The sequence below is a fragment of the Rhinoraja longicauda genome, chromosome 13 (assembly GCF_053455715.1).
Source record: "Rhinoraja longicauda isolate Sanriku21f chromosome 13, sRhiLon1.1, whole genome shotgun sequence".
Lineage (NCBI taxonomy): Eukaryota > Metazoa > Chordata > Chondrichthyes > Rajiformes > Arhynchobatidae > Rhinoraja > Rhinoraja longicauda.
The window spans coordinates 46,810,337-46,833,550 of NC_135965.1; the positions used below are offsets into that span (position 1 = coordinate 46,810,337).

Here is a 23,214-nt window from a genome sequence, read left to right on the forward strand (position 1 = left end):
GATTTGTCAATGCATCCAAGGCTCCAACTTCTATCGTACTTAACAGATTGTTATCGAAGTCCATCCTGTTAAGTGACATTGGATAATCCTTCAATACGCCAGCCCCCAGTGTGGAAACGTTGGTTTTTAGGATATGCATTTCAGTTGTGTTAAACGGGATGTGTGCTGGCATCTCTGTCATGGATTCTCCGCTGCACACGAAGGCCTTAGACTTGAACACACAATCCCGAGAGCAAATTGCGCAAACACAGAGCTGTGTTAAAACAACACACAGGGACATAGTTTGGAAGACATTATCCTGTAAAGTTAAATAAAACAACAAAACTTTAAAAATCATAAATACTTCACATTTATACACTGGACAGCTAATAGAATAAAAATTCACAATTTAATTTTTAATCAGATTTTAAAAATCCAGATAAAGATTAAATATATTAGCCTCGCATGTAGGGAATGGATGCAGAAGTGTGATAACATAGAACTAGTGTGAATGGGTGATCGATGGTTGGCATGGACTCGATGGGCCGAAAGGCCTGTTTCCATGATGTAACTCTCAAACTAAAGCTTAAAGCTAAAACAAAAAAAGCTGCACACAATACAGTAAACGTGGCCTCGCCAAAGATTTATAAAGCTACAAACATGATTCTTATACTCAATGCCCCGACTTGATGAAAGCCCGGCTGCCGTTTGCCTTGTTAGACCACTCTATCTACTTGTGTTGCCAGTTTTCACAGAGTTATAGACTTGGTCCCTGAGATCCCACTGTACATCAATGGCTGTTCAAGATCTTGCTGTTAACACACCTTGGACTTCTTGTCCTCTCTGTCTGACAGCTCTTATCAAAGCCCGCACAGGTAGCTCCCCCTGTATGAAGTATACATAAGGATAAGTCGTTTTAACTTCATACAGAGTTCTTTATTAGCCATAAGAATCGGAGACTGCGAACATAGCCTCTCTCACACCTTCCAGCATCCTTATCCATACTGTCCCAACCACGTACGCGCTAGAATACAAGCGCTAGATCACATTCCATAGGTCAGTACAAAAACCTGACAGTGGATCAGGAATATAGTGAGTGATCTACACCCCCTCCCAAGTCCCTGCACATGTCCTCTTGGCTCTTACGCTGCACTCATTCCCCGGGCAAATGTTCTTTCAACCCAACGGCTTTGTGCTTCATCAGATGCAGAATAGAAGAAAGAGAGAGATCTCCATGATCAATCGGACACAGGGGAGCCATTAGTGCACCATTGGCATCTTCCCCAGTGTCATTTCAAAGTGTTCCAACTGGTAGATTTGTAAAGGTTGTCAGTGTGGGCAAGTGTAGACTGGGATGAGGAAGTGTGAGTACTTTCAGGCACATTACTGGACGTACCCATTCACCCATCACTTTCCACACTAACAACATCTAAAAGGGCAATTTGTCATTTTCTTGGTAACAATAACTATGCATAAAATAAATGCTGAAGTTACAAACCACGGGAATTAATATTCATGTAGCCTACATTTATAAATAGTATTAAATGTACAATTCAATGAGATTTAAAGTTAACACCTTAGGATCCTTTTCAATTCAAAACCCACATTTATCCTACATTCAAGCTGAAGCTCAAAAGTCGGCGATTTATAATTGTTTTAAACAACAATTGGTACATTATAGACAATAGGTGCAGGAGTAGGCTCAGTCGGCCCTTCGAGCCAGCACCGCCATTCAATGTGATCATGGCTGATCATTCACAATCAGTAGCCCGTTACCGCCTTCTCCCCATACCCCCTGACTCCGCTATCCTTCAGAGCTCTATCTAGTCTCTCCTCTTGAATGCATTCAGAGAATTGGCCTCCACTGCCTTCTGAAGCAGAGAATTCCATTGAATTTCAACTCTCTGACTGAAAAGGTTTTTCCTCATCTCCGTTCTAAAATGGCCTACCCCTTATTCTTAAACTGTGGCCCCTTGTTCTGGACTCCCCCAACATTGGGAACATGTTTCCTCCCTCTAACGTGTCCAACCCCTTAATAATCATATTGTTTCGATAACATCCCCTCTCATCCTTCTAAATTTCAGTGTATTACAAGCCTGGTCGCTCCAGTCTTTCAACATATGACAGTCCCGCCATTCCGGGAATTAACCTAGTAAACCTACGCTACACGCCCTCAATAGCAAGAATATCCTTCCTCAAATTTGGAGACCAAAACTGCACACAGTACTCCAGGTGCTGGGTCTCACTAGGGCCCTGTACAACTGCAGAAGGACCTCTTTGCTCCTATACTCAACTCCTCCTTGTTATGAAGTCCAACATTCCATTGGCTTTCTTCACTGCCTGCTGTACCTGCATGCTTCCTTTCAGTGACTGATGCACTAGGACACCCAGATCTCGTTGTACGTCCCCTGTTCATAAAATGACACCATTCAGATAATAATCTGCCTTCCTATTCTTACCACCAAAGCTGGATAACCTCACACTTATCCACATTAAAGTGCATCTGCCATGCATCCGCCCACTCACACAAACCTGTCCAAGTCACCCTGCAACCTCATAGCATCTTCCTCACAGTTCACACTGCCATCCAGCTTTGTATCATCTGCAAATTTGCTAATGGTACTTTTAATCCCTTCATCCAAGTCATTAATGTATATTGTAAATAGCTGCGGTCCCAGCACCGAGCCTTGCGGTACCCCACTAGTCACTGCTTGCCATTCTGAAAAGGGACCCATTTATCCCCCACTCTTTGCTTTCTGATGTCAACCAATTTTCTATCCATGTCAGTACCCTACCCCCAATACCATGTGCTCTAATTTTGCCCACTAATCTCCTATGTGGGACCTTGTCGAAGGCTTTCCACCGGCTCTCCCCTGTCAATTTTCCTAGTTACATCCTCAAAAAAATTACAGAAGATAAGTCAAGCATGATTTCCCCCTTGTAAATCCATGCTGACTCGGACGATCCCTATTACTGCTATCCAAATGCTCCGCAATTTCGTCTTTTATAATTGACTCCAACATCTTCCCCACCACTGATGTCAGACTGACTGGTCTATAATTTCCCGTTTTCTCTCTTCCCTCCTTTCTTAAAAAGTGGGATAATACATTGACTGTACTTGCCTTGTTGGTGAAGTGTGTACAGCAGGGAGATTGAAAGTGACCATGTCACATTGAGCTTCCACATGACTGTGAAAGGAGAGACAGTGCCTCTGAACACTCCTGATAATGGTGTTTACCCCAGCACCGTACGTGCTGCCACTCTGCACTGGATAAGCACCATGACAACTGAAGATCTTGTCTCGCCGTGTTAATCACAGAGGGGCCAGAATATGGGCGTCTCTCGTCCTGAGACGTTGATGTTTCTCAGTTGAGAGTAGAGTTTAGTACTTGTACCAAGGTAGTGGGGGGGGGGGGAGAGTAGAGAGTTGGGGTAGAGAGAGAGTGGGAAGAGAGTGGGGGAGAGAGAATGGGGGAGTAGAGAGTCGGGGTAGAGAGAGAGGGGGGAAGAGAGAGAGTGGAGGGTGAGAGAGAGAGAGTGGGGGGGGGGAGAGTGGGGGGGAGAGAGTGAGGGGGGAGAGAGAGTGAGTGGGGGGAGAGAGTGAGTGGGGGGAGAGAGTGAATGGGCGGGGAGAGAGTGAGTGGGGGGAGAGAGTGAGTGGGGGGAGAGAGTGAGTGGAGGGGGGGAGAGTGAGTGGGGGGAGAGAGTGAGTGGGGGGAGAGAGTGTGAATGGGCGGGGAGAGAGTGAGTGGGGGGGAGAGAGTGAGTGGGGGGAGAGTGTGAATGGGCGGGGAGAGAGTGAGTGTGGGGGGAGAGGAGTGAGTGGGGGGGAGAGAGTGAGTGGGGGGAGAGTGAGTGGGGGGAGAGAGTGTGGGGGGGAGAGAGTGAGTGGGGGAGAGTGACGTGGGGGGGGAGAGGTGAGAGTGAGTGGGGGGGGAGAGTGAGTGGGGGGGGAGAGTGAGTGGGGGGGAGAGAGAGAGTGAGTGGGGGGGAGAGTGACGAGTGAGTGGGGGGGGAGAGAGTGAGAGAGTGGGGGGGAGAGTGAGAGAGTGGGGGGGAGAGTGAGTGGGAGTAAGAGTGAGTGGGGGGGGAGAGTGAGAGTGAGTGGGGGGGAGAGAGAGAGTGAGTGGGGGGGTAGGGCGTCAGAGGGTCCGGTGAAGGAGCGCCGGAACCGCGGCTTGATCTGTGGCGGCATCTGCTGGGCTTTTTATTTGGGTGATTATATTAAAGCACGAATATTATCTCGAGTTGAGGTAACTGAGAGCCGTGCAATGACATTGTGACTGATCATCGAATCCACGCCCCCTCTCCCCCCCCCCCTCTATTTTTTTTCCCTTTCTAGAATTTTCTATCGGGGCCTGAAGGGGGATTTTTGGCGCGCGAGCGCCGCCACTTCTCCTGCGACTGGTCTTATGCGTTTTCTTCACAAACCCGTCAGCTCCGGCCAAATACCAGCATGGCCTCGCGTGTTTGTTTCTCTCTCTCCGCTGCGTGTGCGGACGGTACAACATTGACTGTACCCCAGAACCATCCCTGCTTGGAATCCTTGGAATATAAAATCTCATGCTGATAGTAAATCTATTAAACTGTTGCTTGCAAACACAACATTTTAAATCTGCAACTGCATGCATGAGGAACTGCACGTTTATAACCCAACGGCGGTGGTTGGTGCAGCATCGACAAGACTAGGTTGAGCCAGGGGCCATGTTTGGGCTCCATGTATGTGGCTTCGCTGATGGCGGCGGCCTGGACTGCAGCGGCCGGAGGGAGGGACAGATACCACTCCCCACCTCCTCTCTCTGCCATTGAATCCTCACCACTGAAAATAAATAACTTGCAGCCACGGCTCCTCTGCTTCAAACTGCACATGTTTGAAATTTTAGGTGGATTGCATTGCATGCAGTCTCGCAAACATTTTCTTCCCAGTGAGTGTAGGTTTGATAACGATGTACTTTGCGACCGTTTGGTGGCAGGATACACGAATCAATAGAATTTTTTCCCCACATTAACAACGTAACTTTTTCTAAAACGCGTTTGCTCAGATGTTTGTAACCTTTATGGCTTCGTGCGAGGTTGGTAAAACCTGCATTGCAGCGAGCCCAAGGTGGTGGTTTTCGTGTAAACCGAACTTGTCGTGCGGTCCTGCGATTGACGGGCCAATGGATCATCCAGTGGCTTGGTCGGAGCTTCGGTGTCGCCATTCAGCTCCTGGGAGGCAGGAATTCAATTAGTAAGTTAGGCTGAGGGAAAAGGTGAGTATAGGAGCAAAGATGTCCTTCTACAGTTGTACAGGGCCCTCATGAGACCGCACCTGGAGTACTGTGCAGTTTTGGTCTCCAAATTTGAGGAAGGATATTCTTGTTATTGAGGGCATGCAGCGTAGGTTTACTAGGTTAATTCCCGGAATGGCGGGACTATCATATGTTTTGACCCAGAAGCGGTTGGAGGCAGTTGGAGCAGCGTCCGGGCAGTAGGTTTAAAAACCCAGCGCGGGGCTTTGTTCACCCAGAGGCCCAGAAGCGGTTGGAGGCGGTTGGAGCTGCGTCCGGGCGGTAGGTTTAAAAACCCAGCGCGGGGCTTGTTCACACAGAGGCCCAGGAGCGGTTGGAGCGTTGGTGTAAAAACATTCCCACACACTTTAAAAGAAGTGTTCTGGAGGAAGCCGCTGATTGGTGGAAGCGGACTAGAGGAAGCAGCTGATTGGGCGTAACCCCGGGGTTGTATTTCTGCTTTTTGTTCGTACTTTTAGTTAAGGGTTCGGTGAGTTCAGGGTTCAGTGAGTTCAGGGTTCAGTGAGTTAAAGGTTCAGTGAGTTAAGGGTTCGGTGAGTTCAGGGTTCAGTGAGTTCAGGGTTCGGTGAGTTCAGGGTTCGGTGAGTTAAGGGTTCGGTGAGTTCAGGGTTCAGTGAGTTCAGGGTTCAGTGAGTTAAGGGTTCAGTGCTTCTTAGTAAAGGTACAGCTTAAAGGATTAAGAAGGATTTGATTTAATTTGGGGGTAAGACATGTCAGATGAGATCGGCCCCGTGGAATGCTCATCCTGCAACATGTGGGAGATCAGGGATATTGTCGGTGTCCCTGATGACTACGTGTGCAGGAAGTGTGTCCAGCTGCAGCTCCTGGCAAACCGCATTGAACGGTTGGAGCTGCGGTTGGACTCATTCTGGAGCATCCACGATGCTGAGAAGGTCGTGGATAGCACGTATAGTGAGTTGGCCACACCACAGGTAAAAGATAAGCGGACAGAAAGGAAACGGGTGGCCACTAGCCAGTGTAGCAGTAGGCAGGTAGTGCAGGAGTCCCCTGCGGTCATCTCCCTCCTAAACAGATATGCCATTTTGGAAGGCAGCAGCAGCCAAGTTCATGGCACCGTGGGTGGCTCTGCGGCAAAAGAGGGGAGGAAAGAGAGTGGAAGGGTTATAGTGATAGGGGATTCAATTGTAAGGGGAATAGATAGGCGTTTCTGCGGCCGCAAACGAGACTCCAGGATGGTATGTTGCCTCCCTTGTGCAAGGGTCAGGGATATCTCTGAGCGGCTGCAGGACATTCTGAAGGGGGAGGGTGAGCAGCCAGTTGTCGTGGTGCACGTTGGCACCAACGATTTAGGTAAAAAACGGGATGAGGTCCTACAAGGTGAATTTAGAGAGCTAGGAGATAAACTAAAAAGTAGGACCTCAAAGGTAATAATCTCTGGATTACTACCAGTGCCACGTGCTAGTCAGAGTAGGAATAGGAGGATATTTCAGATGAATACATGGCTTGAAAAATGGTGCAAGGGGGAGGGATTCAAATTTTTAGGACATTGGAACCAGTTCTGGGAGAGGTGGGACCAGTACAAACAGGACGGTCTGCACCTGAGCTGGAATGGAACCAATGTCCTAGGGGGAGTGTTTGCTAGTGCTGTCGGGGAGAATTTAAACTAATGTGGCAGGGGGATGGGAGCAGGAGCAGAGAGACAGAGGGGTGTAAAATGAGGGTAGAAGCAACAGGTTGCAAGGTGAAAAGTAAAAGTGGCAGGCAGACAAATCCAGGGCAAAAATCAAAAAGGGCCACTTTTCAACATAATCGTATAAGGGGTAAGAGAGTTGTAAAAACAAGCCTGAAGGCTTTGTGTCTCAATGCAAGTCAAGTCAAGTCAATTTTATTTGTATAGCACATTTAAAAACAACCCACGTTGACCAAAGTGCTGTACATTTAATTAGGTTCCAATAGAAAAAAAATGAAAACATACAGTAGCACGCAAACAGTTCACAGCGCCTCCTCAATGAGCCTCAAACGCTAGGGAGTAGAAATATGTTTTGAGCCTGGACTTAAAGGAGTCGATGGAGGGGACAGTTCTGATGGGGAGAGGGATGCTGTTCCACAGTCTAGGAGCTGCAACCACAAAAGCGCGGTCACCCCTGAGTTTAAGCCTAGACCGCGGGATAGTGAATAGCCCCAAGTCGGCCGATCTGAGGGACCTGGAGTTAGAGAGGGGGGTTAGAAGATTTTTGATGTAGGGGGGGGAGTGTCCATTTAGGGCTTTATACGTGAATAGGAGGAGCTTGAAGTTGATTCTGTACCGTACAGGGAGCCAGTGGAGAGAGGCCAGAATCGGGGTGATGTGGTCCCTTTTACGGGTACCCGTCAGGAGTCTTGCTGCGGCGTTTTGGACCAGTTGCAGGCGGGACAGGGAAGATTGGCTGATCCCAGTGTATAGGGAGTTGCAGTAGTTTAGGCGGGAGGAAATGAAAGCGTGAATGATTTTTTCTGTGTCGTCGAATTGGAGGAAAGGTTTGATTTTAGCTATGGTTCGAAGTTGGAAGAAGCTGGCTTTTACCACAGCGTTGACTTGCTTATCAAATTTTAATGCAGAGTCAAATATCATGCCGAGGTTTTTGACATGCGGTTTGACTAGGCAGGATAGGCTTCCAAGACTGCCTATTATCAATTTGATGGAGTCGGGGGGGCCGAATAGGATGACCTCAGACTTGCTCTCATTTAATTGGAGGAAGTTCTGTGCCATCCAACATTTTATGTCCTCAAGGCAGTGTGAGAGGCTGTTTAAATTTGACTGGTTGTTGGGTTTCAGGGGGAGGTAAAGCTGAGTGTCATCGGCATAGCAGTGGAAAGAAATGCCGTGCCTTTGAATGATTTGGCCAAGGGGGAGCATGTATAGAGAGAAGAGAATGGGGCCTAGGATGGAGCCTTGTGGAACTCCGCAGGAGAGGCTAGCTGGAGCAGAGGAATAACTGCCTATGTTGATGGCGAAACTCCTATCTTTGAGGTACGAAGCGAACCAGCTCAGGGCAGTGCCATCAATGCCAACCGCGTACCGGAGACGGTCAATAAGGATGGTGTGGTCCACTGTATCGAACGCTGCGCTGAGGTCGAGAAGGAGCAGGATTGCACAGTCGCCGGTGTCGATGGCGAGAAGCAGGTCGTTGTGTACCTTCAACAAGGCAGACTCTGTGCTGTGGTGGGCTCTGAAACCTGACTGGAAACTTTCCAGGATGGTGTTTTGGTGCAGGTAGGGCACTAATTGGTTTAGGATTGCCTTTTCAAGGACTTTTGACAGGAATGGCAGTTTGGAAATGGGTCTGTAGTTGCTAGGCAAGGTGGGGTCTAGGTTAGGTTTTTTCAGTAGGGGCTGGACCACCGCGTGCTTGAAACTGGTTGGAACAGTGCCAGTGGCCAGAGAACTGTTGATAATAGAGAGGATGCTGGGACCGGCTATTGCAATGACATCCTTCAGAAGGGCAGTGGGGGCAGGATCAAGGGGGCAGGTTGCAGGTTTCATAGCGGAGACAAGCTTTGCAAGGGAGGATAGAGTGACGGGTTGGAAGCAGTCCAATTTAGATGAACAGACTAGTGAGACAGCTAGGTCACGGGTGGGAGGGGAAATGTTCATTCTAATATTCTCAACTTTGTTGGTGAAAAATTTAGCGAATTCTTCGCACTTAGCAGGGGACCCAACTAAGCTGGTACTGGGGGCGGGACATATGACAGAGGTAATTGTTCTAAATAGGACCTTGGAGTTATGAGAGTTTTTGGAAATAAGGTCGGAGAAGTATTGTGCTCTAGCAGACTTTACTGCTTCCTGGTATTTGAGAAGATTGTTTCTCAGAATTTCGAAGGAAATTTGAAGCTTGTCACATTTCCACCTCCTTTCTGATTTTCTGCACTCCCTTCTTAGGGCTTTGGTGGTGTCATTGAGCCACGGCCGACCTTTGGGCTTAGGCTTTTTCATTTTAAGGGGAGCGATGGAATCCAGGATGGAAGAGCAAGTGATATTAAATAAAGAGGTGAGATCCTCAGTGCTGAGATGGGGGGGAGAAGCCTCAATAGTGCAGATGTTGGGGGCAGCTGTGAGAGCCTCGGAGAATTTACTGGCAGTCAATGAATTTATGTCGCGGGAGTAGCGAACAGGGAGATGAGATTTTGCGGGAGATAAAGGCAGAGATGCGTCAAAAATGATAGCGCTGTGGTCCGATAGACAGGCTTCAGTAGTTTCAATGTTGTTGATTGGGAATCCGAACGATAACACTAGGTCGAGAGTATGGCCTAACTTGTGAGTGGGTCTCGTGGTGTGAAGAGTCAGATTGAAGGACTCAACCAGGTGCATACATTCACTCACAAGAGGCTTAGTGGGACAGCAAACATGAATATTAAAGTCACCAAGAATCATGATCCGGTCAAATTTGGGCAAAATGCTAGAAATCAGATCAGCAAATTGGGTGATGAAGTCCTTATGCATTTTTGGTGGGCGATACACAAGAACAATTAAGAGGGGATAGGCTAGGCCTACTTTAATTAGTTGCACCTCGAAACTGGAGAAATGATCAGCGTTCAGGAGGCGGCAGTTGAAATGTTTCTTAAACACAGTGGCTAAGCCCCCACCGCGTCCGGAGAGCCTAGGCGAGGTGAAGAAGTGACAGTTATCAGGACAGAGTTCCACGAGTGGAGCAAGCTCACCAGGGTTAAGCCAGGATTCTGTGAGCAGTAAGAAGTCCAATCCACGGGTGATGAAGAAGTCGTTGAGGATGAAGGTCTTGTTCTGTAGGGATCTTACGTTGATCAGGGCCACTTTAGCAGGGACAGCAGGTGAGCTTCGGTCCGGTAGCGGCTCCCACGCCAGCGGGCGGAGGTTCAGGGAGACCATGCCGCTGCGCTTCACAGATGGCCTTGCTGGGAGCCCAAGGGCCGGCAGTCCAGGGACCGGGATGATCGGTCGAAGAGCGGCATACCTGAGCTCGAGGGAGCGCCGGTGGATGGAGCTGTAAGGTCGACCAGGTCCGACTTCGCAGCGCTGGGCGAGGTAGGCCGCTGTTGGATGAGCGCGGGCGAGGTTTTTTTAATTTTCGAATGTTCCCGTGCGTTTACCCCGCCTCCTAGCGCGGTGCGTGCGGCGGTGGATGTAAGGCTGGGCCCGCACATCTACCGGGAGTTGATCGAGGAGCGATCGCTGGAAGAAACTTTGTCCGGGACCTGGACTGAAGAAGTCGACGACGGAGGGTCAGATCAACAGGAAGGTTCGGCGGTCGTAAACCAAAGTGGCTCGAAGAACACTACGATCTCCAGGTGAGCGACGACAGGCAGCCAAACACAATGGCGCGGCCATCTTGAAGGTGAAGGAGTATCCAATGCAAGGAGTATACGTAATAAGGTGGATGAATTAAATGTGGAGATAGTTATTAATGATTATGATATAGTTGGGATTACGGAGACATGGCTCCAGGGTGACCAAGGCTGGGAGCTCAACATCCAGGGATATTCTATATTCAGGCGGGATAGACAGAAAGGAAAAGGGGGTGGGGTAGCGTTACTGGTTAGAGAGGAGATTAAAGCAGTGGAAAGGAAGGACATTAGCTTGGAGGAAGTGGAATCGATATGGGTAGAGCTACGAAACACTAAGGGGCAGAAAACGCTAGTGGGAGTTGTGTACAGGCCACCTAACAGCAGTAGGGAGGTTGGGGATGGCATCAAGCAGGAAATTAGAAATGCATGCACTAAAGGTGCAGCAGTTATAATGGGTGACTTCAATCTACATATAGATTGGGTGAACCAAACTGGCAGGGGTGCTGAGGAAGAGGATTTCTTGGAATGTTTGAGAGATGGTTTTCTAAACCAACATGTCGAGGAACCAACGAGAAATGGCGGCGCTGCCATAGCAGCTGCGGCTTACCTGCGGTCCATTTGTCTTTGTGTTTTTGTTGTTTTTTTGTCTTAATTGTAGTTGTGATGTGGTGTTTTTGTGTTTGTGTACTATGTGTGTATGTGGAGGGGAGGGGGGAACTGTAAAATTGTAAATAGGTGTCCCTTCCGAACGGAGACCCGACCTTTGTTTTCTGGGTGTTGTCTCCATTCCTGCTGCGGCCTACCATCGGCCCAACTCCTGGAGCTGGCGGCCTCCAGGGCTCTGGTTCGCAGAGCCCGCGGATCGGACTTACCATCACCGGAGCTGGCCGTCCTCGGAGGCTGCGGGAGCGGCTGCGACTCGCCTTAGGCTCGGGCCGCGTGGATGCCGACATCGGGAGCTCCGGCAGCGGCAGCGTGTTCGCCCGCTGGGGCTTGGGTCGCGGACATTTCACCGTCCGGCGCGGCCTAAAATATGCCGCGGGATTTTTCTCTGCTGGGTGGGGGCTTCAATGTCGGGAGCCATGACCGCCCCGACGTGCAGCAACAGCGGCAGCGTGTTCGCCCGCCCGGATCGGACTTATCATCGGCGGAGCCGGCCGTCTTCGGAGGCTGCGGGAGCGGCTGCGACTCGCCTTAGGCTCCGGCTGCTGCGGACCGTCCGGCGCGGCCTGCAACCACAACAACCTGACCGTGGGAGAAGACGGCAGGAGAAGGGAAAGACATTGTGGCCTTCCATCGCAGTGAGGAGAGGACTGGAGGAGACTCACTGTGATGGATGTTTCTTTGATGGATGTTTCTTTTCTTGTGTGTTTTTGGGGTTGTGTAATTTTAATGCCTATTTAATGCTTTTATTGTTGGACTGTGGGTGACTGAATTTCGTCCAATATTGGATGACAAATAAAGCTATCTTGAATCTTGAATCTTGAATCTTGAACAGGCCATTCTAGACTGGGTATTGAGTAATGAGGAAGGGTTAGTTAGCAGTCTTGTTGTGCGAGGCCCCTTGGGCAAGAGTGATCATAATATGGTAGAGTTCTTCATTAGGATGGAGAGTGACAAAGTCGATACAGAAACAAGTGTTCTGAACTTAAAGAAAGGTAACTTTGAGGGTATGAGGCGTGAATTGTCCAAGGTAGACTGGCGATTGATGCTGAAAGGGTTGACGGTGGACATGCAATGGAAGGCATTTAAATGTCGCATGGATGAACTACAACAAGTGTTCATCCCACTTTGGCAAAAGAACAAACCAGGAAAGGTAGTGCATCCGTGGCTAACAAGGGAAATCAAGGATAGTATTAAAACAAAAGATGAAGCATACAGATTAGCCAGAAAAAGTAGCATACCAGAGGACTGGGAGAAATTCAGAGTCCAGCAGAGGAGGACAAAGGGCTTAATTAGGAAAGGGAAAATAGATTATGAGGGAATAAATGAATAAATGAATATTATTATTAACTGGCAAGGAACATAAAAACAGACTGCAAAAGCTTTTATAGATATGTCAAGAGAAAAAGATTAGTTAAGGCAAATGTAGGTCCCTTGCAGTCGGAAACAGGTGAATTGATCATAGGGAACAAGGAGATGGCAGACCGATTGAACAAATACTTTGGTTCTGTCTTCATTAAGGAAGACATAAACCGTCTGCCGGAAATAGCGGGGGACCGGGGGTCTAATGAGATGGAGGAACTGAGGGAAATCCAGGTTAGTCGGGAAATGGTGTTAGGTAAATTAAATGGATTAAAGGCAGATAAATCCCCAGGGCCAGATAGGCTGCATCCCAGAGTGCTTAAGGAAGTAGCCTCAGAAATAGTGGATGCATTAGTGATAATTTTTCAAAACTCTTTAGATTCTGGAGTAGTTCCTGAGGACTGGAGGGTAGCTAATGTAACCCCACTTTTTAAAAAGGTAGGGAAAGAGAAAACGGGGAATTATAGACCAGTTAGCCTAACATCGGTAGTGGGGAAAATGCTAGAGTCAGTTATTAAAGATGTGATAGCAACACATTTGGAAAGTGGTGAAATCATCGGACAAAGTCAGCATGGATTTACCAAAGGCAAATCATGTCTGACGAATCTTATAGAATTTTTCGAGGATGTAACTAGTAGAGTGGATAAGGGAGAACCAGTCGATGTGTTATATCTGGACTTTCAGAAGGCCTTCGACAAGGTCCCACATAGGAGATTGGTGTACAAACTTAAAGCACACGGTATTGAGGTGGATAGATAGGAGGTTGGCGGACAGGAAGCAAAGAGTAGGAATAAACAGATCCTTTTCGGAATGGCAGGCAGTGATTAGTGGGGTACCGCAAGGCTCAGTGCTGGGACCCCAGTTATTTACAGTGTATATTAATGATTTGGACGAGGGAATTGAATGCAACATCTCTAAGTTTGCGGATGACACGAAGCTGGGTGGCAGTGTTAGCTGCGAGGAGGATGCTAGGAGGCTGCAGAGTGACTTGGATAGATTAGGCGAGTGGGCAAATGCATGGCAGATGCAATATAATGTGGATAAATGTGAGGTTATCCACTTTGGCGGCAAGAACAGGAAAGCAGAGTATTACCTGAATGGTGACCGATTGGGAGAAGGGGAGATGCAACGTGACCTGGGTGTCATGGTGCACCAGTCATTGAAAGCAAGCATGCAGGTGCAGCAGGCAGTGAAGAAAGCGAATGGTATGTTGGCATTCATAGCAAGAGGATTCGAGTTTAGGAGCAGGGAGGTTCTGCTGCAGTTGTACAGGGCCTTGGTGAGACCGCACCTGGAGTATTGTGTGCAGTTTTGGTCTCCTAACCTGAGGAAAGTCGTTCTTGCCTTAGAGGGAGTACAGAGAAGGTTCACCAGATTGATCCCTGGGATGGCGGGACTTACATATGAGGAAAGACTGGATAGACTGGGCTTGTACTCGCTGGAATTTAGAAGACTGAGGGGGGATCTTATAGAAACATATAAAATTCTTAAGGGGTTGGAGAGGCTAGATGCGGGAAGATTGTTCCCGATGTTGGGGGAGTCCAGAACCAGGGGCCACAGCTTAAGGATAAGGGGGAAGTCTTTTAGGACCGAGATGAGAAAACATTTCTTCACACAGAGAGTGGTGAGTCTGTGGAATTCTCTGCCACAGAAGGTAGTTGAGGCCAGTTCATTGGCTATATTTAAGAGGGAGTTAGATGTGGCCCTTTTTGCTAAAGGGATCAGGGGGTATGGAGAGAAGGCAGGTACAGGCTACTGAGCTGGATGATCAGCCATGATCATATTGAATGGCGGTGCAGGCTCGAAGGGCCGAATGGCCTACTCCTGCACCTATTTTCTATGTTTCTATGTTGAAAGACTGGAGCGACTAGGCTTGTATACACTGGAATTTAGAAGGGTGAGAGGGGATCTTATCGAAACGTATAAGATTATTAAGGGGTTGGACACGTTAGAGGCAGGAAACATGTTTCCAATGTTGGGGGAGTCCAAAACCAGGGGCCACAGTTTAAGAATAAGGGGTAGGCCATTTAGAACTGAGATGAGGAAATGCTTTTTCAGTCAGAGAGTTGTAAATCTGTGGAATTCTCTGCCTCAGAAGGCAGTGGAGGCCAATTCTCTGAATGCATTCAAGAGAGAGCTAGATAGAGCTCTTAAGGATAGCGGAGTCAGGGGGTATGGGGAGAAGGCAGGAACGGGGTACTGATTGAGAATGATCAGCCATGATCACATTGAATGGCGGTGCTGGCTCAAAGGGCCGAATGGCCTCCTCCTGCACCTATTGTCTATTGAATTACATAACGCGGTCAATTAATTACGGAATGCGCTTTGTATTATGCAGGTTGCATCGGTTGTAAAGGATGCTGCTTGTGAACTGTGCTGCAAAGATGATAAGAATGTGTAGGAAGCGATGTACTAAAGATGCTGATAGAAAAAGAAAGGCCTTACTCTTAATCAAAAACTAGAACTGATCAAATGCTATGAAAGAAACTAAAATGTGCAGAAACATTTCTTCTGTTCAAACTATCCAGTCCCTTATTTTGAGATAGGACATACAGCCAGGGAAAGTATGTACATCTTCCCTATCAAGCCTTGAGAATTTTGTAACATATTTGGTCCTTCCCATTAGCAGGACAACATAGCATTCAGTCTATTTTGTCTTGGCATGCATCTTTTTGAAGGCTCGTCTCGGGTAAAGGCACCACTGGGAGGATTTCCAGTACATGTGAATAATGGTGTTGCTTGTGTCAAATGATTAATGTTGTGTTGTCCTGAGGCCTCTGGTTTGTTGAAGAGCACTGGATTTCTAATCTTTACAATGGATTCAGAGGTTTTAGTTACCACTAATGTTTGCGCATTAACACTATTCATATTGTCTCGGAAAGGATAGATCTTTAGTTTTTGGTTTATTGGATTTTGTTAAGAGTTTGGTTTAGTTTAGGGCCACTGAGGCATAATTAGTACAAGTGCAGTTGGTTGCAACTTTTTTGTCAGTACAAGTTTTCTTCTCAAAGCAGCACGGTCGCAAACAACCAAATCCCTGAAGTGAAAAAGACTATGACTACTACTATTACTCCAACTGTTGCAGATAAACAGAAGGATCTGGCCCTTAACTCCATATTGTGTGAAATGCCCTTTTCACCTGAAATGTTTGTTCTCACAATTTTGTTCTGTACAGGTCCTCCCCACCTTACAAGCGCCTCTACTTGTGTAAAGTCTGTACATATAATTGCGTGCTTAGGAGACTTTTAGGGAATATCAATCATCCAAAGTGGGTTTCTCAGTCATAAAATGGTTACGATACAGAAACATTTCACATGGTCCATAGTATCTGTGCTGCCTTGCTACCAGATCGGTCGTTTACCTGTTGCTTGCAATTTTTCTTCTACACAGTATATTTATTTAGTTCCTTTCTGAAGGTTGCAACTGAACCTATCTCCACAATGCTTGCTGGACATGTGCTTCAGATTCCAGCCACACTGCAATTTTTGAAAAAGATTTTGTGTCATGACCCAATTAATTCTCTTCCCCTTTTATTTTATATCTCTGGTTCTTGATCTCCTCCAGTTGGCACTGTGGCTAATTATTCACTTTATCCAGATCTCTCACCAATTTACTTGGCTCTACAGAAACTTCTCTTGGCCTTCTCCGAAGAAAACATTTCCAGCATCTCCAATTTATCCTTGTAACTGTGGGCTCTCAACTGAGGAACCATTCTTATAAATCTCTTGTGGCCCTCTCAACCGCATCCACATCATAAGATGACTAGAATTGAACACAATATTCAAACTGAGTCCAGAGCTTTACAAAGGTTTAGTTTAGTTTAGAGATACACCACGGAAACAGTTCCTTCAGCCCACCGAGTCCGTGCCGACGAGCGATCCCCGCACATTAACACTATTCTACACACACTAGGGACAATTTACACTTATACCAAGTATACAAACCCAAGTCAATTAACCTACAAACCTGTACGTCTTTGGAGTGTGGGAGGAAACCGAAGATCTCGGAGAAAACCCACACGGTCACGGGGAGAACGTACAAACTCCGTACAGACGGCGCCCGTAGTCAGGATGGAACCCGTGTCTCTTTCAGAAGGAGAAAATGAAAAAGTGTCCAAGGTGGAAAAAGCTAGACAGCTGAGAGAACAAGTAAATGACCTGTTCAGCAAGAAATTTGGTGATGTTTTGATATAAATGCTTAAACGTTAGTACCGTTGCTCACACCATAATTGAATTAGATGCTGTTTTTTTTCAGAAGACATGAAAGCAGATAGTTAGAAGTGATCTTTTTTGCAGGTGAAGATCTCACTAGCGCTTGGAGAGAGAGAGAGAGGAGCAGCCCCCACAAGGGGCGGCACTCCTTCACTGGACCCTCTTAACACCCTCCCCCTCCCCGTGCTCTCGCTCTCACCCGCTGCTCCCTCTACCCCAACTCTCTCCCCCCTCTCTCTCTCCCCCCTCTTTCTCTCTCCCCAGTCTCCCGCCTCACTCTCTCCCTCTCCCTCTCTCTACCCATCCCTCTCTCTACCCCTCCCTCTCTCTACCCCTCCCTCTCTCTACCCCTCCCTCTCTCTACCCCTCCCTCTCTCTACCCCTCCCTCTCTCTACCCCTCCCTCTCTCTCCCCCCTCTTTCTCTCTCCCCCCTCTTTCTCTCTCCCCCCTCTTTCTCTCTCCCCCCTCTCTCTCCCCCCTCTTTCTCTCTCCCCAGTCTCCCGCCTCACTATCTCCCCCTCTCTCTACCCCTCCCTCTCTCTACCCCTCCCTCTCTCTCTCTCTCTCTCTCCCCTCTCTCTCTCTCCCCTCTCTCTCTCTCCCAGCGCCAGTGCGATCTGCGTCGCTCCATTCTCTTCCCCGGCCCCATCTCCCTCTAGCGCAGCAAAATAAGAACAAACACAAGTGTTGTGGTTGTTGTTCAGAAGCCCAGCATCCCCGGGGTGAGCTGCGGCAGCGAGGAGGGAACTTTCCTTGGGTTTGTTGTTTGCGAGGGGACGCTGTGATCTCTCGCCTTGTCCCGGCTCTGGTTTGGTGGCGATCCGCTCTCCGGTGAACCTTCGCCAGCAGCTTCTGGCTCCAGTCACCGCCGCTGCTGCCGCGGTTCCATGTCTCCGGGACAAGTTAAGGGGTTGGACACGTTAGAGGCAGGAAACATGTTCCCAATGTTGGGGGAGTCCAGAACAAGGGGCCACAGTTTAAGAATAAGGGGTAGGCCATTTAGAACTGAGATGAGGAAAAACTTTTTTAGTCAGAGAGTTGTGAATCTGTGGAATTCTCTGCCTCAGAGGGCAGTGGAGGCCAATTCTCTGAATACATTCAAGAGAGAGCTGTATAGAGCTCTTAAGGATAGCGGAGTCAGGGGGTATGGGGAGAAGGCAGGAACGGGGTACTGATTGGGAATGATCAGCCATGATCATATTGAATGGCGGTGCTGGCTCGAAGGGCCTAATGGCCTCCTCCTGCACCTATTGTCTATTGTTAAAGAGTCGGGGAGAGTTGAGGGTGAACTTGCCGCATAAAGCACAAAAAACTACAAAATCATCGTAGTTTTTACTAATTAACCATATATACACCAAATTAACAGTTTTGACAACAGTATTTTCTTACCTATAGAGAAAAACTGAAAAAAGAAACATCAATGTTTGCTGGATTTTGGTCCTTGAAATAGGATTTTTGGACCTTGCAAGTCATTGATTTTTTTTGCTGTTCCATGTGTACGAACCCTGCAAAAAGCTGGAGTAACTCAGCGGGACAAGCAGCATCTCTGGAGAGAAGGAATGGGTAGCGTTTTGGGTCAAGACCCTTCTTCAGACCGGTTAGGGATAAGGCAAACGAGAGATATAGATGGTGATGTGGAGAGATATCGAACAATGAATGAAAGATGTGCAAAAAAGTAACAATGATAAAGTGGTACAGAAAACAATTAAGGTACAGTGAAACTCGATTTACCATACAGTCATACTTGAAAAAGCAACAAGACGCACAACTACATAAAAGTCAACATAAACATCCACCACAGTGGATTCCCCACATTCCTCACTGTGATGGAAGGCAATAAAGACAAATCTTCACTCTTTATTCTCCCGCAGTCGGGGCAGTTGAACCATCCACAGACGGGGCGATCGAAGCCCCCACATCAGGGCGATCGAAGCTCCTGCGATTGGGCGGTCAAAGCTCCAGCGGCTTGGAGCTCCCGAAGTCGATGCCCGACAGGGACCGCCAGCTCCACGATGTTAAGTCCGCAGGCCCCCGCGGTGGGAGCTCGCAAGGTTGATCCCCAGCAAGACACCGCCAGCTCCACAATGTTCGGCCGCAGTGCAGACGGACACACGACACAGAAAAAAATCGCATCTCCGTCGAGGTAGGAGATGCTAAAGAGTTTCCCCCACCCCCCACATAATACAAAGCTAAAGAACACTAAAACATACATTTAACAACAAACTAAAAAAAACACCAGAAGAAAAAGGATGAGACAGTCTGTTGGCAAGGCTGCCATTGTAGCACCACCCGGTGACTGCAATGATATCTGTACACTGTGAATGGCTCGATTGTAATCATGTATTGCCTTTCCGCTAACTTATTAGCACGCAACAAAAGCTTTTCACTGAACCTCGGTACACGTGACAATAAAAGAAACTCAAATAAACTAACGTGGCAACGTTTCCAGGATTTCTGTATCCTCTTCTGTAGCTTCCTCTGGCAGCTCATTTCAGATACTGACTACCCTCTGAGTAAAGAGGTTGCCCAGGTTGCCCCTGATCTCCCTCTTAAACCTCTTCCCTCTCACCTTAATCCTGTGCCCTCTAGTTTTAGAATCCTCTATCCTGGGGAAAAGACTGTGAGTGTTCACTTTATCCATGCTCCTCATGATCTTGTACACCTCAATAAGGTCACCCCTCAGCCTCCTACACTCCAAAGATAAATGTCCCAGCCTGCCCACCCTCTCCCTGCAACTCGAGCCCACAAGCCCAGGTAACATCCTGGTGAATCTCTTCTGCATCCTTTTCAACTTAACAACATCCTTCCTGTAATTGGGCGACCTGATCTGCCCGTGGTGCTCCAGGTGTGGTCTCACTCATCTCCTCCAACTGATTCTGATCATGTTTTAAACCATGTAGTATGTGATGTTACTCCCTAAGATAGTATTAAAATTACTTGTTAATTCCTGCATTTCTTTCCCCCTCCCCTCTCCACATCCTAGTCGTTCTACTGGTTCCACTGTTCGCATCCTTGTATCCCTCTCATTAGCACATCTTCCCCAGCCAACATTGGAGCATTGTGGGCTCCACCCTTCTGGGGGTCATCTGTTTGCCAGCCCTGTTTTGTTCTAAACATCCCTGTCTCTCAGTCTGAAGGTCTCTCAGACCCGAGACGTCGCCCATTGTTTCTCTCCAGAGATGCTGCCTGTCCCGCTGAGTTACTCCAGCATTTTGTGTCTATCTTCAAAATGATTTGTTATTTTCTTGAAAACTGATCAGTTTAATCGAAACCTGCTTTTTCTTTCCATAAAAGAGTGATTTGTAAAGTCTCCATTCATGCCACAGTAGAGTGGATGTAAAGATTATTTGAAATAGTAGAATTATTAGATAAAATATAGCAAAGAACTTGCAGGGTTCCTTGCGATGGAAAGCCATGGATTCTGTTTGAGAAAGTGGTGGGATGACATTGTCTACACTTGATGTCTGGACAGAGGTGGAGATGAATTCTGGATTAGGGGTCTGTCCACATGCTGTTTTAGAGGCGTATTGAGTAAGATTCACTGAAGCAAAGGCCAGGCAGAGATTCTGCGTTGTGCTAGTAAGGGGCTTCACTCCCTGGGTTGTGGTCAGAGACGTGGACCAAGCCGCTGTGGACCAAGCTGCAGGGTTCCCAGTTGTCACATTGGCAGTTGTAAAGATCCTTGTTGTGGCTGCACCTGTAGAGCCTCTGGTTGGTGAAACTTCAGGTGTGCTCGTTGGTTCAGGAGTAGTTGGGGTGGTTAGTACAGTGGTCACAGGTGTGGTGGTGGGTTGTGTGGTAGTTAGTACAGTGGTCACAGGTGTGGTGGTGGGTTGTGTGGTGGTTAGTACAGTGGTCACAGGTGTGGTGGTGGGTTGTGTGGTGGTTAGTACAGTGGTCACTGCAGGTGTGGTGGGTTGTGTGGTAGTTAGTACAGTGGTCACAGGTGTGGTGGTGGGTTGTGTGGTAGTTAGTACAGTGGTCACAGGTGTGGTGGGTTGTGTGGTAGTTAGTACAGAGATCACAGGTGTGGTGGTGGGTTCTGTGGTAGTTAGTACAGTGGTCACAGGTGTGGTGGTGGGTTCTGTGGTAGTTAGTACAGTGGTCACAGGTGTGGTGGTGGGTTCTGTGGTAGTTAGTACAGTCGTCACTACAGGTGTGGTGGTGGGTTGTGTGGTGGTTAGTACAGTAGTCACAGGTGTGGTGGTGGGTTCTGTGGTAGTTAGTACAGTGGTCACAGGTGTGGTGGTGGGTTGTGTGGTAGTTAGTACAGTGGTCACAGGTGTGGTGGTGGGTTCTGTGGTAGTTAGTACAGTGGTCACAGGTATGGCGGTGGGTTGTGTGGTAGTTAGTTCAGTGGTCACAGGTGTGGTGGTGGGTTCTGTGGTAGTTAGTACAGTGGTCACAGGTGTGGTGGTGGGTTCTGTGGTAGTTAGTACAGTGGTCACAGGTGTGGTGGTGGGATCTGTGTTAGTTAGTACAGTCGTCACAGGTGTGGTGGTGGGTTCTGTGGTAGTTAGTACAGTGGTCACAGGTGTGGTGGTGGGTTCTGTGGTAGTTAGTACAGTCGTCACTACAGGTGTGGTGGTGGGTTCTGTGGTAGTTAGTACAGTGGTCACAGGTGTGGTGGTGGGTTCTGTGGTAGTTAGTACAGTCGTCACTACAGGTGTGGTGGTTGGTTCTGTGGTAGTTAGTACAGTGGTCACAGGTATTGTGGTGGGTTGTGTGGTAGTTAGTACAGTGGTCACAGGTGTGGTGGTGGGTTCTGTGGTAGTTAGTACAGTGATCACTACAGGTGTGGTGGTGGATGGTGTGCTGGTGCTGGTAGTTAGTACAGTGGTCACTACAGGCGTTGAGACGTGTGTGATGGTGGGTTGTCGCAGTGGTTCTGTTGACAGTTTTGTTGTGTGTGTGGGAACGTGTGGAGCGGTGGTTGGGGCTGTTGTGCTCACACAGATCAGGTCATCATCGCTTGCTTCAATAATAGTCGTGTGGACATTAGCAGCACTGAGACACGGCAACTCGCTGGCTGACCTCACTTTGCGAGTGTTCCGTTTGATCCAATCTCTGAGATATTTCAGCTGACAGTCACAAACAAAATGATTATACCACAGATTGAGTCCAGAGGAAGATAGCGAGGTCAAATTGTCAAAGGCTCCATTAGGTATATTAGACAAAAGGTTATTAGCAAGATTCAGCTTCCTCAATTGAGATAAATCTTTAAAAGCATCCTTGTGCAGTACACTGATATTGTTTTCTTGGAGATGAAGTTCCCTCAACTGTGAGAGGCCACTGAAAGTTTTTTTTCCAATAAACGTGATCTGGTTCTTGTTCAGGAGCAGCTTCAACAGGCCGGACGCTTTACTGAAGATGTCATCAGGAAGAGCAAGGAATTGGTTTTCAGCCAAAGAAAGTTCTTTGAGGGCTGGCATTGATGCAAATAAATTGCCAGGAAGATGTGAGAGCATGTTGGAGTCTAGTTTCAGGCGAGTTAACTTTGTCAAATTGATCAACAGCTCCTCAGGAACTTCTGCGATCAAGTTCTTTCCCACGTACAACTTTTCCAACTTATTAAGTTTTGAAAAAATGTCAAATGGGAGCTGTGAAATTTTATTATTTGCCAAAGACAGCTCAGTTAATTCTGGGAGATTGTCAAAAATACCAACTGGGAGATGAGTGATCTGATTTTCGTAAAGTTTGAGACTTTTGAGTTGAGCGAGCTTGTGAAATGTTTGTGGTGATAGATGGTGTATCTTGTTTGTCGCCATGTGCAGTTTCTGCAGCCGTGAAAGCTGGTCAAAGATTCCATCTGGCAACTCCCTGATTCTGTTTCCAAACAACCGTAATTCCTCTAAATTGAAAAGTTTATCAAATAACCCCTTTTCTAGTTTCTTGATCTTGTTTGTCGAGAGGTAAAGATACATCAGCTGTGGAAGGTGGTCAAAGACCCCAACATCCAGTGTTTCCAGTGGGCTGCTTGCAATGTCAAGGGTTGTCAGATTTGTCAATGCATCCAAGGCTCCAACTTCTATCGTACTTAACAGATTGTTATCGAAGTCCATCCTGTTAAGTGACATTGGATAATCCTTCAATACGCCAGCCCCCAGTGTGGAAACGTTGGTTTTTATGATGTGCATTTCAGTTGTGTTAAACGGGATGTGTGCTGGCATCTCTGTCATGGATTCTCCGCTGCACACGAAGGCCTTAGACTTGAACACACAATCCCGAGAGCAAATTGCGCAAACACAGAGCTGTGTTAAAACAACACACAGGACATAGTTGGAAGACATTATCCTGTAAAGTTAAATAAAACAACAAAACTTTAAAAATCATAAATACTTCACATTTATACACTGGACAGCTAATAGAATAAAAATTCACAATTTAATTTTTAATCAGATTTTAAAAATCCAGATAAAGATTAAATATATTAGCCTCGCATGTA

At 47.6% G+C, this 23,214-nt stretch overlaps 1 protein-coding gene across 1 annotated transcript in view; it reads right to left on the reverse strand.

The window, feature by feature from the left end:
• The window catches only part of LOC144599093 (uncharacterized), a 29,011-nt gene that overhangs the window by 3,058 nt on the left and 2,739 nt on the right, over positions 1-23,214 (reverse strand). Inside the window, exons 3-4 of the mRNA XM_078409813.1 lie at positions 20,003-23,063; positions 40-211 (exon numbers count right to left, since the gene is read on the reverse strand). Coding sequence (XP_078265939.1) covers positions 40-211; positions 20,003-23,063 — 3,233 coding nt within the window. The remainder of the gene's footprint in view (positions 1-39; positions 212-20,002; positions 23,064-23,214) is intronic.